General features: G+C 35.3%; 1 protein-coding gene across 2 annotated transcripts; it reads right to left on the bottom strand.

Moving 5' to 3' along the window:
* Positions 1–1,911: 1,911 nt before the first annotated feature.
* KLRC1 (killer cell lectin like receptor C1) lies at positions 1,912–10,388 on the bottom strand. Of its 2 annotated transcripts, XM_054444079.1 has the most exons (8): positions 10,216–10,388; positions 9,074–9,145; positions 6,854–7,071; positions 6,368–6,463; positions 5,799–5,852; positions 5,118–5,269; positions 3,414–3,514; positions 1,912–2,547 (listed from the first exon to the last, which is right to left on the bottom strand). In XM_054444079.1, exons 3-8 carry the CDS (start codon positions 7,038–7,040, stop codon positions 2,436–2,438), a joined length of 702 nt encoding a protein of 233 aa, XP_054300054.1. In that variant the 5' UTR covers positions 7,041–7,071; positions 9,074–9,145; positions 10,216–10,388; the 3' UTR covers positions 1,912–2,435. The 2 variants fall into 2 exon arrangements, with proteins under 2 accessions (XP_054300054.1, XP_063528486.1); XM_063672416.1 differs by lacking the exons at positions 9,074–9,145; positions 10,216–10,388 and having other exon boundaries at positions 1,953–2,547; positions 6,854–7,423.
* Between the last annotated feature and the right edge of the window lie 7,349 nt (positions 10,389–17,737).

The following is a 17,737-nucleotide window of genomic DNA, read 5'->3' on the forward strand; positions in this document are numbered from 1 at the left end:
GTAAAAACTGATTGCCCTCACTGTACATATATTACAAAAGATGACCTAAAAATTAAATTACCTGTGAATACACTAAAATAAATTAAAAACAGAAAAGCTAAAATTAAATACAAGTGATATATAAGAAAAAAATGAATAAACAGTAAAAAATCATGATAAAGAATAATGTTATAATAGAGAGAACAGCAAGGCCAAAGGTATTTTTATTGAAAATGCTTTTAAAATTTGATGAAAGACTACTAAAAATATACACCTACTAATGTATCCACAAAAATAATAAATTTAACATTTTAAAAAATTGATAAGGGCCGGGCACAGTGATGCCTCCCAAAGTGCTGGGATTATAGGCTTGAGCCACCACAACTGGCCTATTTCTAGATTAAACATGGAAATACCATTATGGTCTTTACAGTTATTAGAGGCAATAAAACTATATTTTCATTACATTTTAATGTCTATATGAAATAGAAAATTCATAAATACTCATTACCAAATGCAGTACCTCAAATAGAAATCTGAGTATATCCTACATGTATTAAAGAAATTCAGTTTAGACATAAACTTTCCTAGAAAAATAGTCTACAAACTCAGATGGCATTACTAGTGAATTATAACATTTAAAAATAAAGCAGTACTCTCAACAAATGCTTCTAGGTTACAGAAAAAGAGAAATTCTTCCTAAGATAGCCTTGATATCAAAACCTTTCAAGTATATAGCTATGAATAAAAACATGGTCAAATATCCTTGTGAACATGGATGAAGAAACAAATCTTACCCTACATAAAATATATATACACTAATTTTTTTCTTTTTTTTTTTTTTTGAGACAGAGTCTCCCTCTGTCGCCAGGTTGGAGTGCAGTGGTGCACTCTCGGCTCACTGCAACCTCCGACCCTTGGTTTAAAGTGATTCTCCTGCCTCAGCCTCTTGAGTAGCTGGGACTATAGGTGCGCACCACCACGCCCAGCTAATTTTTGTATTTTTAGTACAGATGGGATTTCAGCATGTTGGCCAGGATGGTCTCGATCTCTTGACCTCATGATCCACCCGTCTCAGCCTCCCAAAGTGCTGGGATTACAGACATGAGCCACAGCACCCGGCCAGCACTGATATTTTATGAGGGAAATATACAATGATCATCATGGATCTATTTCAGAAGCAAAGGCTGGTTTAACATTTGAAAAAATAAAAGTTTATAAAACGTTATACAAACAAAACGTATATCATTCCAACTGATACAAATTAATAAAAATGTTACAACAATTGATAAAATCTATTAGAAAATAGGAATATTATAAAACTGCTTTGATATGAGAAAGATAGGATGAAAAAAATACCAAGCTTTTTAAATATGAATAACATGTTGAAGTATTTTTTGCCAAAACCAGAAAATGATGCATATGATACACACAGAACTTCGATTGTACCTTCTATTCAACTCTGGGTATAAAACCCTAGCCAGTGAAAATAAATGAAAATAAAACTAAGTTATAGCACATGGATTAAAAAAAATAAAAGTGTGATCATTTGCAGATAAAATTGCTCTTTATATAGAACAACCAGAAAAAAATCAATAGTTGACATAATAGATTTAAATATATAAAATCAGTGGAATAACTAGATATAAAATCAAAATGCAGACATCAATTGTATTTCTATTTATAACAACAAAAATTACTAAAGGGAATTTTAGAATCAGGATGCCATTTACAAAAGCATGAATGTAAAATACCTGCATTTCTGTATGACTTCAATCCCCCAAAATACAAAATACGATAGAGAGAAATTAAAGATAACACAGTACATTGAAGGAAACACTTTATATTGATTAGAAAAGTCAATATTATAAAGAAGCTAATCTTTAAAAATTACTTTAGAGAATAAATGTAGTCACAATCCCAGGAGAGGCTTTTTTTTTTTTTTCTGGATAGCTTTATTGAAGTGTCATGTACAAAGCATACATTTCATCCACTTAAAATGATTAAAAATCAGTTATGTTTAGTATATTCACAGAGTCACAACCATCACCACTACTGAAATTTAGAAAGTTTTCATCATGACACAAAGAAATGTTCTATCAATTAGTGGTCATCTCCTATTTCAACCTCCCTCAGACATTGGTAACCACTATTCTACTTTCTGTCTCCATGGGTTTGACTGTTCTTGATACTTCATATAAACTGACTCACATAACATGCAACTTTTAGAAAGGCTGAATACCACAAATACCATGTTGAGCAAAATGAGCCCGACACAAATGCTAGGATATCTGTACTTTAGTAATTGTGTGTATCCTATTTCAATAATTGATTTTGAATTTTCTTATTAGAGCAAATAACATAATTCATTTTAAGATTTATGCAATCATAATATTATTTCTATTTGAAGAAATATAAAATTTATCTGATGAACTGCAAACGCAAACGCTTTACCTCTAAAGCTTATGCTTACAATGATATAGTATTGAAGATCCACACTTGTTTGATCTAAGTCCACGTGTATGTAGCACTGCACAGTCATGTTCAGCATTATCTGAGTCTTTTATCCTGTAATGGAGAAAAATCCATATTCTGTTACATTTTAAGCAAATGATTCATGAGACAAAAGCATTTTCCATGTACTGTAAGAAAAGAATTTTATGGAAAGAGTAATTACATTTTTCATAATATTAGAGTCATTATTCTGAACACTCTATACAGTAGTCCCCCTTCATCCACGGGGTGTATGTTTCAAGACCCCAGTGGATGCCTGAAACGGCAGACAGTACAGAACCTATAGAGAGACTATGTTTTCTCTACATATTCATAACTATGATAAAGTTTAATTTCTAAATTAGGCACAATAAGAGATTGACAACAATAACTCCTAATAAAAAAATTATAGCAATATGCCAACAGCACTACTATTGTGCTTTGAGGACATTAAGTAAAAATGTAAGCGTGACTTTTTAATAAAAACAAGCACTGCAATTCCCTGATAGTCCATCTCAAGTTTGTCCAACTCGCTGCCCATGGGCCGCATGTGACACAGGACAGCTTTGAATGCGGCCCAACACAAATATGTAAACTTTCTGAAAACATTCTGTGATTTTTTTTTTTAGCTCGTCAGCTATCGTTAGTGTTAGTGTATTTTATGTGTGGCCCAAGACTATTCTTCTTCCAGTGTGGCCCACAGAAGCCAAAGATTGGACACCTCTGGTCCATCTCATAACCAAGAAGGTTACTAGCTGACCAATGAGCGGTTGACATATACAGACTACTATGGTCTATTCTAAAATATTTATATCAACATTTCACTAACTTTCCACATCTTTCTTCATGTCTATGATTCCACATAAATTTATTCATATTATTCTTCTGAATTTATCCTTCATATGTTTTTTTTTAATATAGCACCATACAAAACAACTTACTCTTGTTTGAAAGCCAAACCGTTTATTGTCACCCATGGATGATGACTGCTGTTACGAAACACACCAATCCATGAGGAAGGTAAAATGGTGCCCAGAAATTTCTAAAAGAAAAGAAAGAATTTTCACTTAAATAATAATTATGAAAACATTACAAAAACAATACATTAAAGTTGAAAACCACTATTTGCAGTATCCAAAACTTTCATAAATGATTATAATTTTGATATAAATGAACTCTTCAACGTTTATACTTAGTACTTTCATTCTTATTCTCATGTTAATAAAGACATTTTAATTCTTGCAATGTAATAGTTACTCCAATTAACAGAATAAACACAGGAAGGGTTTTAATAAGTTTCCCGATACTGTGCATTCATTCCTCCAGATATTGTGACTAAATCAATCTATTTTTGTACTATATTTCTCAGAGCTGGAGATTTAGAAGAGAAATGAGAGGCTGTCATTCAGACATAAATGACACAGAAGCTACAGATTGGGTTTCTGGGCACCACACCATTCTTTAACTAGATAAGCCCTCACTTTTATCTGATTCGGTTTTGATGGAATAACAGGGGTCCTGACCAGGTGGTGTAGACTCGTCTCTCTCTGCTACTCCCTACTAAAAACAACTATAAACTCTGGGATTAATGAAAGACAAAAGCAATGGAAAACTCTGAAAGGTGGAAAGAGAAAGATGAAATTGTCTGGGATCCTAGCATCAGAGATCAACAAAGTGTCTGAGCGAGCATGTTAAGTCCCCCACCCCACAGAAGAAGGTGACCTCGGTCTGCTGTTTCCCTGCACCCAACCTGGCAATAGTAGGAGGCCCAGCAAAGCTCACTCCTGTTCTGTATTGAAGGGGAGTCCCCTCCACAACAACAGACAAGGCTGGTGCCACTGGCAAGCATGATCTACCAGGAGACCTGCTACCTATAATACAGCCAGAGGAAGTACTTCCTTCTCATACCAAGAGACACCAGGGTGGATGTGGGTGAGGAGGATCAGCAAAGGAACCCAATGACTGCCAGTGCACCACCCTGGGTCCTCTTTGTCCCTGAGGGCATGAGACTCACTTCCCCATCCAGAGACACAGGATTGAATGGATTCTTAGTGTTCTTTGTACGTAGTATAGCAGTGAACAGTAACAAACGACAGATAACTGCAATAATATGGAGGAATTGCACAAATATCAGATAGGATTGAAAAAGACAGACATGAAATTCACACCGTATGATTCTCTTTATATAAATTCAAAAACAGGCAAATGTTATTTATAACATTAAAAGTCAAGACAGTGTTTTGGAGAGGAGTCAGGATAAGTCATGAGGGCATACACAGGGGTGGAACTGCTAGAGCTGGAAACTTTTATTTCATGATCTGACTTGTATCACATGAGTTCATTCACTTTGTGATCAATCTGCAAGACCAGATCACATCATGCCCAATAAAATTAGACAGCAAAATTTATTGTGGATTCAAAGCATTTATAGAAGCATGGTTTTCCATGAAAAGCAAAAACTGAAAATAATCAAAAGTACATTAGTAGTATATTAATTTTAAAACATTATTAAGTCAATTAAATATTACATAAACTTGAAAATATATAAGCTAAATGTATATACCCACACATATGGATGATTTCTACAAATATATTATTGACCAAAATAAGCTTTTCATAAAGTGTTTAAAACATTTACATCTTACCATTTCTTCTTCATTATCTATAGAAAGCAGACTGGAGTTCTTCGAAGCACAGGCCAGCAAACTCTCTTCCCAAGTTCTTTTTTCCTTACCAATGTAATAACAACTGTTGGAATATGTAATCCACTCCTCAGGACAATGGCCACAACGATGTGCTAAATAAAGAAATGAATTACTATCTAGACTAATATGAATTTTTAAAAATGAAAATTAGTTTACATATTTGCAAAGGTATAAACCTACATGTATGCAACATATCTATGCATCTTCATGGGCTGGTAAATATGTACTTTAAAAATACCCAGTCACTTATACACAGATGCGCAATAAAGGATCAGCCTCTCATCTCCTAATTGTGTTCCCATATAAAGCAAACCAGCAAACAAAAATCCACTCTATACATGTCTTGAAAATCAATGAACAAACTAATCTGATTTTTAAGGAACAATAAATAACTTGTATCTTATCATATTATAGCAGTAAGAATTTGAACACAACAGATAGAAAGAAAGCATAGTGATTTTACTTACAGTTGATGACAAGGGAATGCCTTACTCTAATCTTTATTTATGAACATTTATTGCCAAATTTTATAATTTTTCACCCCAAATTTTATTTTTGTACAGCCTAAGATCAAGAAAAAATAAACTGTACAATATTAAAACTTTAAAAATTATTATATACCTTTCTGAGTTCTTGTATTCAGGGAAGAACTGTTGTGCTTCTGTATTAATGTAGCTAGAAAAATTAAAGTAATCTTTGTAAAAAATTAGCATCTAAATCAATCATGATAATTTTAAGTTTTTGTTTGAATTTTTTTGTATTATTTAGAGTTAGAATAATATGGAATAAAATTGATTTTAAGAAAAATTTGATAAAGTAATAGTGGTTTTTTGGAAAAGTATTTCATAGATCTAAAGAACCAAATTTCACCATCTCATATAGTTCTTATAATTCTTGATTTAACTACTTTCAAAAATTAATTTCTATTTCTCAGTAAAGTTTTTCAGACTCCTAGAGCATATTTTTGAGTTATGAAATCCAAACATATACATACAATTGCATCAGAAGCAAATACTTTCAACAATTATTCTTTCATTTATTCTTTGACAAATTCAGAATAATCATTTCACATTTAGTCCAAATATATACATTACAATGAGAACTCTATTCCCTGAAAATGTGAAATGTTTAGAGGCACATTCAATCATTAACATGAAAATTCCCCTTGTAATCTTCTAAAATAGACTTACAGGGAATAACAACTATCGTTACCACAGAGGCCATTAAGACAAGACAGATGATTCCCAGGATCCCAACAATGAGCTTCTCTGGAGCTGACGGTAAATCTGCAGGGAGAGAAATGGGAACAGTGCGAAAGGAGAGGTGGATACAGCCGTTTAGAAGATTCACAGACAAGAGAACCTGAATGCACAGGACTCATACAGAGAAACTTGGACCCCAAACCCTCATCTCCCATTGTAACCTTTTTCTCAGAATAATATACCATTGCATTTTCAGTAAAAATAATGCTCCATGAATTCTTTGACAAAGACTACAAATTTCAACAATGAGTTAAATCAGTCTTCAAATTTTATATTGAAATAGCATATCTCAACTTGGAATTCTGATGTTTGCAAATAGAAGATGTATGAGCACTCTCTTCTCTTTCCCCACATTCCTGTACCCCAAGCTGCACATCCTAGACTGTTATACTGAGGATCTTTTAAATGCCTTACCTTTGCAGTGATAGGTTTTGTCATTCTCTTGAAAATCCTGAGAAGCTTTTTGAAGGTTTAATTCCGCATAGGTTATTTCCTGTTCAGTTGCTAAAATGGAGCTTTTATTGCCTTTAGGTTTTCGTTGCTGCCTCTTTGGGTTTGGGGGCAGATTCAGGTCTGAGTAGATTACTCCTTGGTTATCCATCTCTGCAGTGTGTGATGCCAGGGACTGTACTCTATAATAACAGTAGCTAAGAAGTTAATAAATGGTTTATATACAAGATTCCCTAGTGCAGTTAAAAGGGTGAGGTGGAGAATGAGTCTTGGAGCTCATTTTGCATTAAAGAATCTAAAGTTCTTTCTCTAATTTTCCTCGAGCCTAAACAAGTTTCTTATGAATATTTGTTTTAAAAAAAGATTTTTGGGCCGGGTGCGGTGGCTCACGCCTGTAATTCCAGCACTTTGGGAGGCCGAGGCATGCCGATCACGAGGTCAGGAGATCGAGACCATCCTGGCTAACACGGTGAAACTCCGTCTCTACTAAAAATACAAAAATTAGCCGGGCGTGATGTCAGGCGCCTGTTGTCCCAGCTACTCGGGAGGCTGAGGCAGGAAAATCTCTTGAACATGGCGGCAGAGGTTGCAGTGAGCGGAGATCGCGCCACTGAACTCCAGCCTGGGCGACAGAGTGAGACTCTGACTCAAAAAAAAAAAAAAAAAAAAAAAAAAGATAAATTTTCTACATTTGACAAAATATTATTGCTGGGGCAATGAGAAGCAATAAATTACTAAGGAATAAAGAAGTTCAGGAATAAAAATATGTTTCTTAAAGTCTGATGCTTTACGTGTGTTAAAAATTAAAATGTTGTATTAGAAAAACTTCTGCACTCATTTTTATGTTAATTTTGAAATCCAGTAATGGTTAAGACTATGTGGCCTGCACATGAGTAATAGTAAAGTTGACATATATATATATATAAATTTCTTGCACTACATTACTTTTATTTAGTAATTTATACACATTAATGAAAATCAATAGGGTTAAATGGCTGAAATGTTCTAAGAAATTATTTAAAATTATTTATTAAAAATTATAAAAATTTAAATATTTGTATATGACAGAAAATGCTATGTGACACAGTTAACTTATGCATAACCTAAATAGTATTAGGAACACTACATAGATTGTTAATACTTATAGAAGTATTGGTAATTTAATTACTAATTGGTAATTTATTTCCTGGCTAAATTATGGACCAAAAAATGATAAATAAAAGTATAGGTAATCATGTTAAAGCACATTTCATTTAAACTTATAGAATGATTTTATGGTTGTCAAAGTGAGCAAAGGCCACTTTAGTTGTATAAGTACTTGTAAAATTTCAGATAATGTAATTAAATCATTTAGTCAATGGGCTCTGGAGTCAGTGAGATCTAGAATTCTAGCTTTGACACTTATAATGTGTGACCTTTAAAAAGTTATTCTATTTTTAATAACCCAGTTTGTTAATCTAAAACGGGAATAAGAACATATAAAACGTTGCATGTAAAACATTTACCACTCAACCTGGCACTTAAAGTTCTCAATAAGCATTAGCTATTTTAATTATTATTTTAGTCACAATTGTTATGTTACTGTTTCTGATTCATGTCAGTTAAAGCATGGAAAATAAATCTTCAGATAAGTCTCCTATGTCCGTGCGCTACATCTTTTTTTGCAATATTTTGACCAATTTTTAAAAAGTATTTTTATTGCTTTGTAATACCTTTAGCATTTTATGTAATCTACCTCATTCTGATTTTTATCAAAAATAGAAACTGCTTTTCTTTAATCTATGTGTCTGAGGAATTGTATTTGGCTTTCATCAATTGATTAATTTATTTTAATAATCTTTAATGGCTAAGCTAAATATAAATTATTATTCAAAGATACATGATGTACTGATTACAAAATACAAAATTAATTGTTCATTATTGTGATGTTAATAGCTTTCACTTAAATTCTATTGATCAACAAACCCACTAGATTTCCACAAACAATAATTTGAAAACTTTAAGCAATCCTTCAACATATTTCATATTTTAGGTTTTTACCCTGAGTTATTCAAATGAAGACAGCAATATTCTATTTTGATTTTATTGTATATTAATTATACCTCCTTTGTATCATATTGAGCACTTGTAATCACCCACTAAATGAGGTAGGCTAGTAGAGAGTTGGAGAGTAGCAACACATACCTTCTGTCCCCAGAAAGTCACACATCCTTTAGTGGAGAGGCCAGGTTAGTCTCATAAAAAGGCCTGCTATAGCTGTGTAATAAAAGGTGAAATTTAAAGGCATAAATCCAAGACAAGATCAAACAATGCCTGCAATCTTCGCAGACTGCCCTGTGAAGGCTCAGAGTGAGTCAAGAGTGGAAAAAGTAGATTTCTCATCAACGTGTTACTAAGGTTTGAACAGGAAATTCTACACATGGGCTATTGTGAAATCAGTTTTATCTCATCACACACCTCCAAAATATAGGATACTTGGTCTATTAAAAGTACAAGGTTGACTTTGAAAGTGTGTCATTTAGTTGGTCCATTTTTCAAGTGCCTATGAGAATTTTTTTTTTTTTTCTGTCTTGATCACAAACATTGCCAACCCTTACCTTGTTAAGAGTGCCTGTTAGACTAGGTTGCTAAATCTTAACATTGCATACTTCTTTTCCTTATATTATTTTATTATGTCACTTCCATTATAATAGAAAACATTCTAAAAATCATAGTAATATTATCAACTGATATCTACTGATTTTTTCCTTAATTATTCTGAAAAATTACTGCAGTAATTACTCAATTGATTGTAGCTGGCACAAAAAGCATCATTGCCAAAGTTATATTATTAACTTCTCTTAGTTCTTAAATTTTTGCATTTAATTTTTTTAAATAGATTATTTAATCTTCAGATGACCCTTGATAAAAATAAATCTATCTTGGATAGGTAAAATATTAATCAATTTTGAAATATATTAGCATACCAGAAATTGAAATATTAAACAGCTATTCATTACATTCTTCATTTATTCATTCTCCGCCATAACAAATTATCTCAACTTTGATAGAAATATTTAGTTGTAAATGACAAAAACTGAAGTCAAACTATGTATGGGGAAAAAGTAACTTTAAAATCTTAGTAGGAGGAAAGTCAGTAAATTGGCAGAATAGGTGATCCCCCACACATATGCCCCCACAGCAACAATAATTTTTCAGCCATCCGCAGACAAAAGTTCCTTGGAGGGAGTTTGGAATTCAAGTAGGAGTTTGTAAAACGCCAGTGGAACCCAAGACCTAGGAGGGTTGTTTTAGGGAATAGATTTGCATCCAAGTGGCAGACTTACCAACAGTGATTCCATCTCCAGACCTGAAAAGAGACCCATCCTCCTACGGACTTGCCTTCAGCCCCATTAGCCCTTGGTCATGCTGCCAAAACCATTTGCCCAGGGGCCCAGGAGGAGACTCACACACTAGTGTCTCAGGAGGTAGGCATATCAACTGTAGTCTCAAGGTAGACCCTGAAACAGCCCTCTAACTTGGCTTTAACTAGTGTCAGCCACAACTTGAGATCCGTCCTTCACCCACAGAGACTTCCTGGGAGACATATACATCTGTACCTCTGGGGCATGCTTGCTGACCTCTGTCCCATAGAAGATACTAAAATGGCCCTGAATCTCCACTCAAACTCCTCTCAACTGTGTCCTGAGTTAATTACAGGAAATTGCTGTGAGACTCACTCATCTTTGTCAGCAGTACAGGCTTGCTGACTTCAGTTCCACGGTAGTTTCTGAAACAGCCTTGAATCTTGACCTTCCCCCTTCTCAGCTGTGGACTGTGAGCAGTCTTGCCAGCTCAGGATACAGAGGGAGGGCATGCGCATCCCTGTCCCAACTAGGAGACCATTGACCTAGGTTTCACAGCAGATCCTTAAATTGGACAGAAAAGGGGCTTCAACCCTTCTCAGCTATGCTAGAGAGCAGTTTGCCCACACAGGGACCTGAAGAGAGACATCATTAGTGCCCCTACAGGCACAGACCTTAGTTTTATTTCAGATCTTGAAACAATCCTGGATCCAGCTTCAGCCCAACTCAACTACAGTCTGAGGCAAGTCTGCCTGCCCACAGACCTGCCAGAAAACACACTCAACCACAACCCCAGAGACAGACATGAAAACACTGGTTTCAGCTATAGACCCCGAGGAAACCTTGTGACTTAGAACTAACTCCTGTCAGCCACAGGTTGAGGAACCCACTCAGAGACCCATGAGCAGCCTTCCCAGGAAACTAGATAAACTCTCCCCCAACTACACACCTAATAATAGCCCCACCATCTACAGACCTTGAAGTGGACTCTCATCCCCATCCCCAGCCCTATACAGTATGATTGTAGAGCCAGTTTGGTCCTCTGAGGGACTAAATAGGATACAAGCCTGCTAGAAGCCCTAGTAACACGATCATGAACCAAAGATCCCACTCTGGACCCATAAGCAACCATGTGATCTGGCTGTAACCCCATTCAACCATGATACTGAAGGCAATCTCATCAGCCCAGAGCGCTAACGGGAGAAGCTTTTAACCTACTGAAACAGTCTGTAAAGACTGAAAGAGTCTGCTCTTTCAAATGCACAGACACCAGTACAAGGATAAACAAATAACAAAGCATCAGACAAATATGACACCACCAAAGGAAACTAATAAAGCTTTAGCAACTGATCCAAATAAATGGAGATCTATACATTTCCTTTAATATAATTCAAAACAATCATCTTAAAAAATCTCAGTGAGATGCAGAAGAAAAGAGTACTAAAAAATCTAAAACAAAAAATACATGGACAAAATAAGAATTTAATAAAGAAATATAAACCATTAAAAAGAACCAAACAAAAATTCTGGAGCTGAAGAACACAATGAAAGAAATAAATAAGTCAATAGAGAGTTTCAATACCTGACTCAATCACGCAGAAGAATTAGTGAACTCAAAACAGAGTCTTTTAAAATTAACAAATTAGAGTAAAAAAAGAAAAAAGAATAAAAAGTGGGAAAGAAAGCATGAGACCTTTGAGACACCACCAAGAATATGGTATAGAAAGTATAGAAACTTCAGAAGGAGAAGAGAGACATAAAAGGTCAAAAATATTTTTTCTTTAAAGACATACTGTCTGAAAACCTTCCTCACTTGGGAAGGATATGGAAATCCAGATTCATGAAGCTCAATGAATCACGAGCAAGATCAGCCCAGAAAAGACTATTATGAGGCACAATATAATCAAACTGTCAAAAGTCTAAGATATGAGAATCTCGTGGGGGGTTTTGTTTATTTTTTAGCTTAATGTAATCCCGTTTGTCCATTTTTGCTTTGGTTTCCTGTGCTTGTGGGGTATTACTCAAAAAATCTTTGGCCAGTCAATTGTCCTTGAGTATTTTCCCAGTTTTTTTTTTTCAAATTTTATTTTTAGATACAGGGAGTACATGTGCTGGTTTGTTACATGGGTATATTATACCAGAATAGTGAGTATAATCCAAAGTAGGTAGTTTTCTGAACCATTCTTCCCTACTCTCCTCTCCCCTGCAGTGTCTTTTGTCCCCATATTTACATCTGAGGGTGCTCAGTGTTTAGCTCCCACTTATAAGTGAGAACCTTCAGTAGTTGGTTTTCTGTTCCTGCATTAATTTGCTCAGGATTATGGCCTCCAGCTCTGTCCATGTTGCTGTAGAGGACACGGTTTTATTCTTTTTTATGGCTGAGTACTAGTCCATGGTGTATATATGCCACATTTTCTTTATCCAGTCCACCACTGATGAGCACGTAAGTTGATTCCATATCTTTGCTGTTGTGAATAATGCTGTGATAAAAATGTGAGTGCATGCATCTTTTTGATATAATGATCTATTTTCATTTGGTTATATTCCCAGTAGTGCAATTGAGGGTCAAATGGTAGCTCTGTTTGAAGTACTATGAGACATCTCCAAACTGCTTTCCACAGCGGTTAGGCTAGTTTACATTCCCACCAATAGTGTATTAGCATTTTATTTTTTCTGCAGCCTCATCAGCAACTGTTGTTTTTGGACTTTTAAATAGTGGTCATTCTGACTAGTGTGAGATGGTATCTTATTGTGGTTTTGATTTGCATTTCTCTGTTGATTAGCGATGATAAGTGCTTTTTAATATGCTTGTTGGATACTTGTATGTCTTCTTTTAAGGAGTGTCTGTTCATGTCCTGTGCCCATTTTTAAATGAGGTTATTGTTTTTCCTTGTTGTTCTGTTTAAATTCCTTATAGATTCTGGATATTAGACCTTTGTCAGATGCATAGTTTGCAAATAATTTTTCCCATTCTGTAGGTTGTCTGTATATTTCATTAATAGTTTATTTTGCTGTGCAGAAGCTTTTTAGTTTAGGTCTCATTTGTCAATTTTTGTTTTTATTGCCCTTGCTTTTAAGGACATAGCCAAAAAATTGTTTGCCAAGGCTGATGTTGAGAAAGGTATTTCCTAGGTTTTCTTCTAAAATTTTTATAGATTGAGGTATCACATTTAAATTTTAATTATCTTGAGTTAATTCTTCTATATGGTGAAAGGTAAGGGTCCATTTTAACTTTTCTGCATATGGCTAGCCAGTTATACTAGTGATACAGAAACTAGAAAGAAATTATTTAGGCAGATAGTGAGGGTAAAGGAATCCTCAGCAAGGCTTCCCTTTTAACAAAAAGCAGCCCCAAATAACTTCTTTTCTAACAAAGAGCAGCCTGAAAAATCAAGCAGCAGACATAGATAGGCAGGCTGGAGACTTGCATGGGTGCATGCTGGCAGCTGTGCCAATAGAAAAGGGGCTGACTGGAAGACACGCATTTTCAACATGGAGGCTCCATCTTCCCTTTTCTTTGTCACTAATAAAGAACCAGGCAACAAGGCACAGGCCAGGTAGACAACCATCTGCATAATAAAAGATTAGGGTTGAGTGGCCAGCTTCTTTAAGCGCTATGCAAATGGCATGCCTAGTCTGACCAATCTTTTTTGCCCTATGTAAATCAGACACTGCCCCCTCAAGCTCATCTATAAAACCTTCTACATTTCACTGCAGAAGCAGCAACCCATTTTCTCCAGTACCCCTCCCTATGCAGAGATCTCTTCTCTTTCTTTTGCCCATGAAACTTCCTCTGCTAACCTCACGTCCTAGTTTTCTGTGGTCATGGGACAACAAACCTCAGATATTACCCCAGACAACAAGGCAATTTCATCAGCATCATTTATTGAATAGGGAGTCCATTTATATTCCTTTTTTTTGGTCTGTCTTTTTGAAAATCAGATGGCTGTAAGTGTGCAGCTTTATTTCTGAGTTTTCTATTCTGTTCCATTAGGATAGATGTCTACTTTGTACCATACCATGCTGTTCTGATGACTGTAGTCTTATTGTAAAATTTGAAGTTGGACAGTGTAATGCCTCCAGCTTTCTTCTTTTTGCTTAAAATTGCTTTAGCCATTCAGGCTCTTTTTTGGTTCCATATGAATTTTAGAATAGTTTTTTTCTAATTCTGTGAAGAATGGCATTGGTAGTTTGATAGGAATTGCACTGAATCTGTAAATTGCCTTAAGCAGTATGGCCATTTTAACAATACTGATTCTTCCAATACATGAGCTTGGAAAGTTTTTCCATTAATTTGTGTTATCTTTTATTTCTTTCAGTAGAATTTTGTAGTTCTCCTTGTAGAGTTCTTTCACCTCCTTGGTAGGCTGTATTCCTATGTATTTCATTTTCTTTGTGTCTATCATAAATGTGATTGTGTTTTATATTTTACTCTCAGCCTGGACATTATTAGTGTATAGGAATGTTACTGCTTTTGGTACATTGATTTTATATCCTGAGACCCTACTAAGATCATTTATCAGTTCTAGTAGCCTTTTGGCAGTCTATTTTTCATCTTTTAATTTTAGGTTTAGAATACATGTGAGGGTTTATTACATAGGTAAATCATGTTGTGGGGGTTTATTTACAAATTATTTCATCACCCAAGTATTAAGCCCAGTACCCAATAGTTATCTTTTCTGCTCCTCTCCCTCCTCCTACCACTCTCCACTCTCAAGTAGACCCCAGTGTCTGTTGTTTCCTTCCTTGTGTTCATAAGTTCTCATCATTTAACTTGTACTTATAAGTGAGACCATGCAGTATTTGGTTTTCTGTTCCTGTTAGTTTTCTGAGGATAATAGCCTTGATCTCCATCCACATTCCCACCGAATATAATCTTGTTCTTTTTTATGGCTGCATAGTATTCCATGATGTGTATGTACCACATTTTCTTCATCCAATCTGTCATTGATGGGCATTTAGGTTGATTCCTTGTCTTTGCTATCATAAATAGTGCTGCAGCGAACATTCACATACATGTGTCATTAAGGTAAAGTGATTTATATTCCTCTGGGTATATACCCGGTAATGGAATGGCTGGGTCGAATGGTAGTTCCTCTTTTAGCTTTTTAAGGAATCACCATACTGCTTTCCACAAGGGTTGAACTAATTTACACTCTCATCAATTGTGTATAAGTGTTCCCTTTTCTCCACAACCTTGCCAGCATCTTTTTTTTTTTTTTTTTTACTTTTATGTAGTCATTTTTACTAGTGTAAAGTGGGATCTCATTGTGGTTTTGATTGCATTTCTGTAATATTTGTGACATTGAGCTTTTCTTCATATGCATGTTGGCTGCATGTATGTCTTCTTCTGGAAAGCGTCTGTTCATGTTCTTTGCCCACTTTTTAATGGAGTTTGATTTTCTCTTGTAAATTTATTTATGTTCCTTATAGATTCTGGATATCAAACCTTTATCAGATGCATAGTTTGCAAATATTTTCTCCCATTCTGTAGGTTGACTGTTGACTCTGTTGATAGTTTCTTGTCCTGTGTAGAAACTCTTAAGTTTAATTAGATCCCACTTGTCAATTTTTGCTTTTGTTGCAATTGCTTTTAGTGTCTTTGTCATGAAATCTTTGCTCATTCCTATGTCCAGGATGGTATTGCCTAGGTTGCCTTTCAGGGTTTTTATGGTTTTGGGTTTTACATTTAAGTCTTTAATCCATTTTGAGTTAACTTTTGTATATAGTGTAGGGAAGGGGTTCAGCTTCATTCTTCTGCATATAGCTAGACAGTTATCCAAGCACTATTTATTGAATAGGGAGTCTTTTTCTCATTTCTTGTTTTTACCAGATTTTTTGAAGATCAGATGATCATGAGTATGCAGCCTTATTTCTGGGCTCTCTATTCTGTTCCATTGGTCTATGTGCCTGTTTTTGTGCCAGTGCCATGTTGTTTTGGTTACTCTAGCCCTCTATTATAGTTTGAAGTCAGGTAATGTGATGCTTCTAGCTTTGTTCCTTTTGCTTAGGATTGCCTTAGCCCCTGAGACTCTTTTTTGGTTCCATATGAATTTTAAAATAGTTTTATTTATCTAGTCATGTGAATAATATCTTGGTAGTTTGATAGAAATAGCACTGAATTTGTAAATTGCTTTGGGCAGTACGGCCATTTTAACAATAATGATTCTTCCTATCCGTGACCATGGGATGTTTTCCCATTTGATTGTGTCTTCTCTGATTACTTTGAGCAGTGTTTTGTCACTCTCATTGTAGACATCTTTTACTTCCCTGGTTAGCTTGATTCCTAGGTATTTTATTCATTCGGTGGCAATTGTGAACAGGATTGCATTTCTGATTTGGCTCTCAGATTGACTGTTTTTGGTGTACAGGAATGTTAGTAATTTTTGCATGTCAATTTTGTATCCTGAAACTTTACTGAAGTTATCAGCTGAAGGAGATTTTGGGGTGAGACTACGGGGTTTTCTAGATATAAAATTATGTTGCCTGCAAATAGAGAGAGTTTGACTTCCTCTCTTCCTATTAGGATGTCCTTTATTTTTTTCTCTTGCCTGATTGCTCTGGCTAGGACTTCTAATACCATGTTGAATAGGAGGGGTGAGACAGGTCATTCTTGCCTTGTGCTGATTTTCTAGGGAAATTCTTTCAGCTTTTGCCCATTCAGTATGATGTTGACTGTGTGTCTGTCATAGACAGCTCTCATTATTTTGAGGTATGTTCCTTCAATACCTAGTTTGTTAAGAGTTTTAAAATGAAGGAGTTTTGAATTTATTGAAAGCCTTTTCTGTATTATTAAAATAATCATTTGGTTTTTGTCTTTAGTTCTGTTTATGTGATGAATCATGTTTATTGTTTTGCATATGTTGAACCAGTCTTGCATCCTGGGGATGAAGTCTGCTCAGTCATGGTGAATTAGCTTTTTGATGTGCTGCTGAATTTTGTTTTCAAGTGTTTCATTGAAGATTTTTGCATTGATGTTCATCAAGGATATTGGCCTGAAGATTTTTTTGTTTTTTTTTTTTTTTGACAAGAGTCTTGCTCTGTCTCCAGGCTGGAGTGCAGTGGTGCCATCTTGGGTCACTGCAACTTCTGCCCTCCAGGTTCAAGCCAATCCCCTGCCTCAGCCTCCTGAGTAACTGGGGCTACAGGCGAGTGCCACCATGCCCATTTAATATTTTGTATTTTAATAGAGACGGGGTTTCACCATGTTGGCCAAGATGGTCTCAATCTCCTTACCTCGTGATCTGCCTGCCTTGGTCTCCCAAATTGCTGGGATTACAGGCATGAGCCACCACAGCCGGCCTGAAGTTTTCTTTTTATGTTGTGTCTCTACCAGGTTTGGTATCAAGATGATGCTAGCCTCACAGAATAACTTAGGGAAGGGTGTCCCCTCTTCAATTTTTTGGAATAGCTTGTATAGGAATTATACCAGCTCTTCTTTGTAGAACAGGTAGAATTTGGCTGTGAATCTATCAGGTCCTGGGCTTTTATTGGTTGGTAGGCT

The sequence above is a fragment of the Pongo pygmaeus genome, chromosome 10, assembly GCF_028885625.2.
Source record: "Pongo pygmaeus isolate AG05252 chromosome 10, NHGRI_mPonPyg2-v2.0_pri, whole genome shotgun sequence".
In the NCBI taxonomy this organism is placed as follows: domain Eukaryota; kingdom Metazoa; phylum Chordata; class Mammalia; order Primates; family Hominidae; genus Pongo; species Pongo pygmaeus.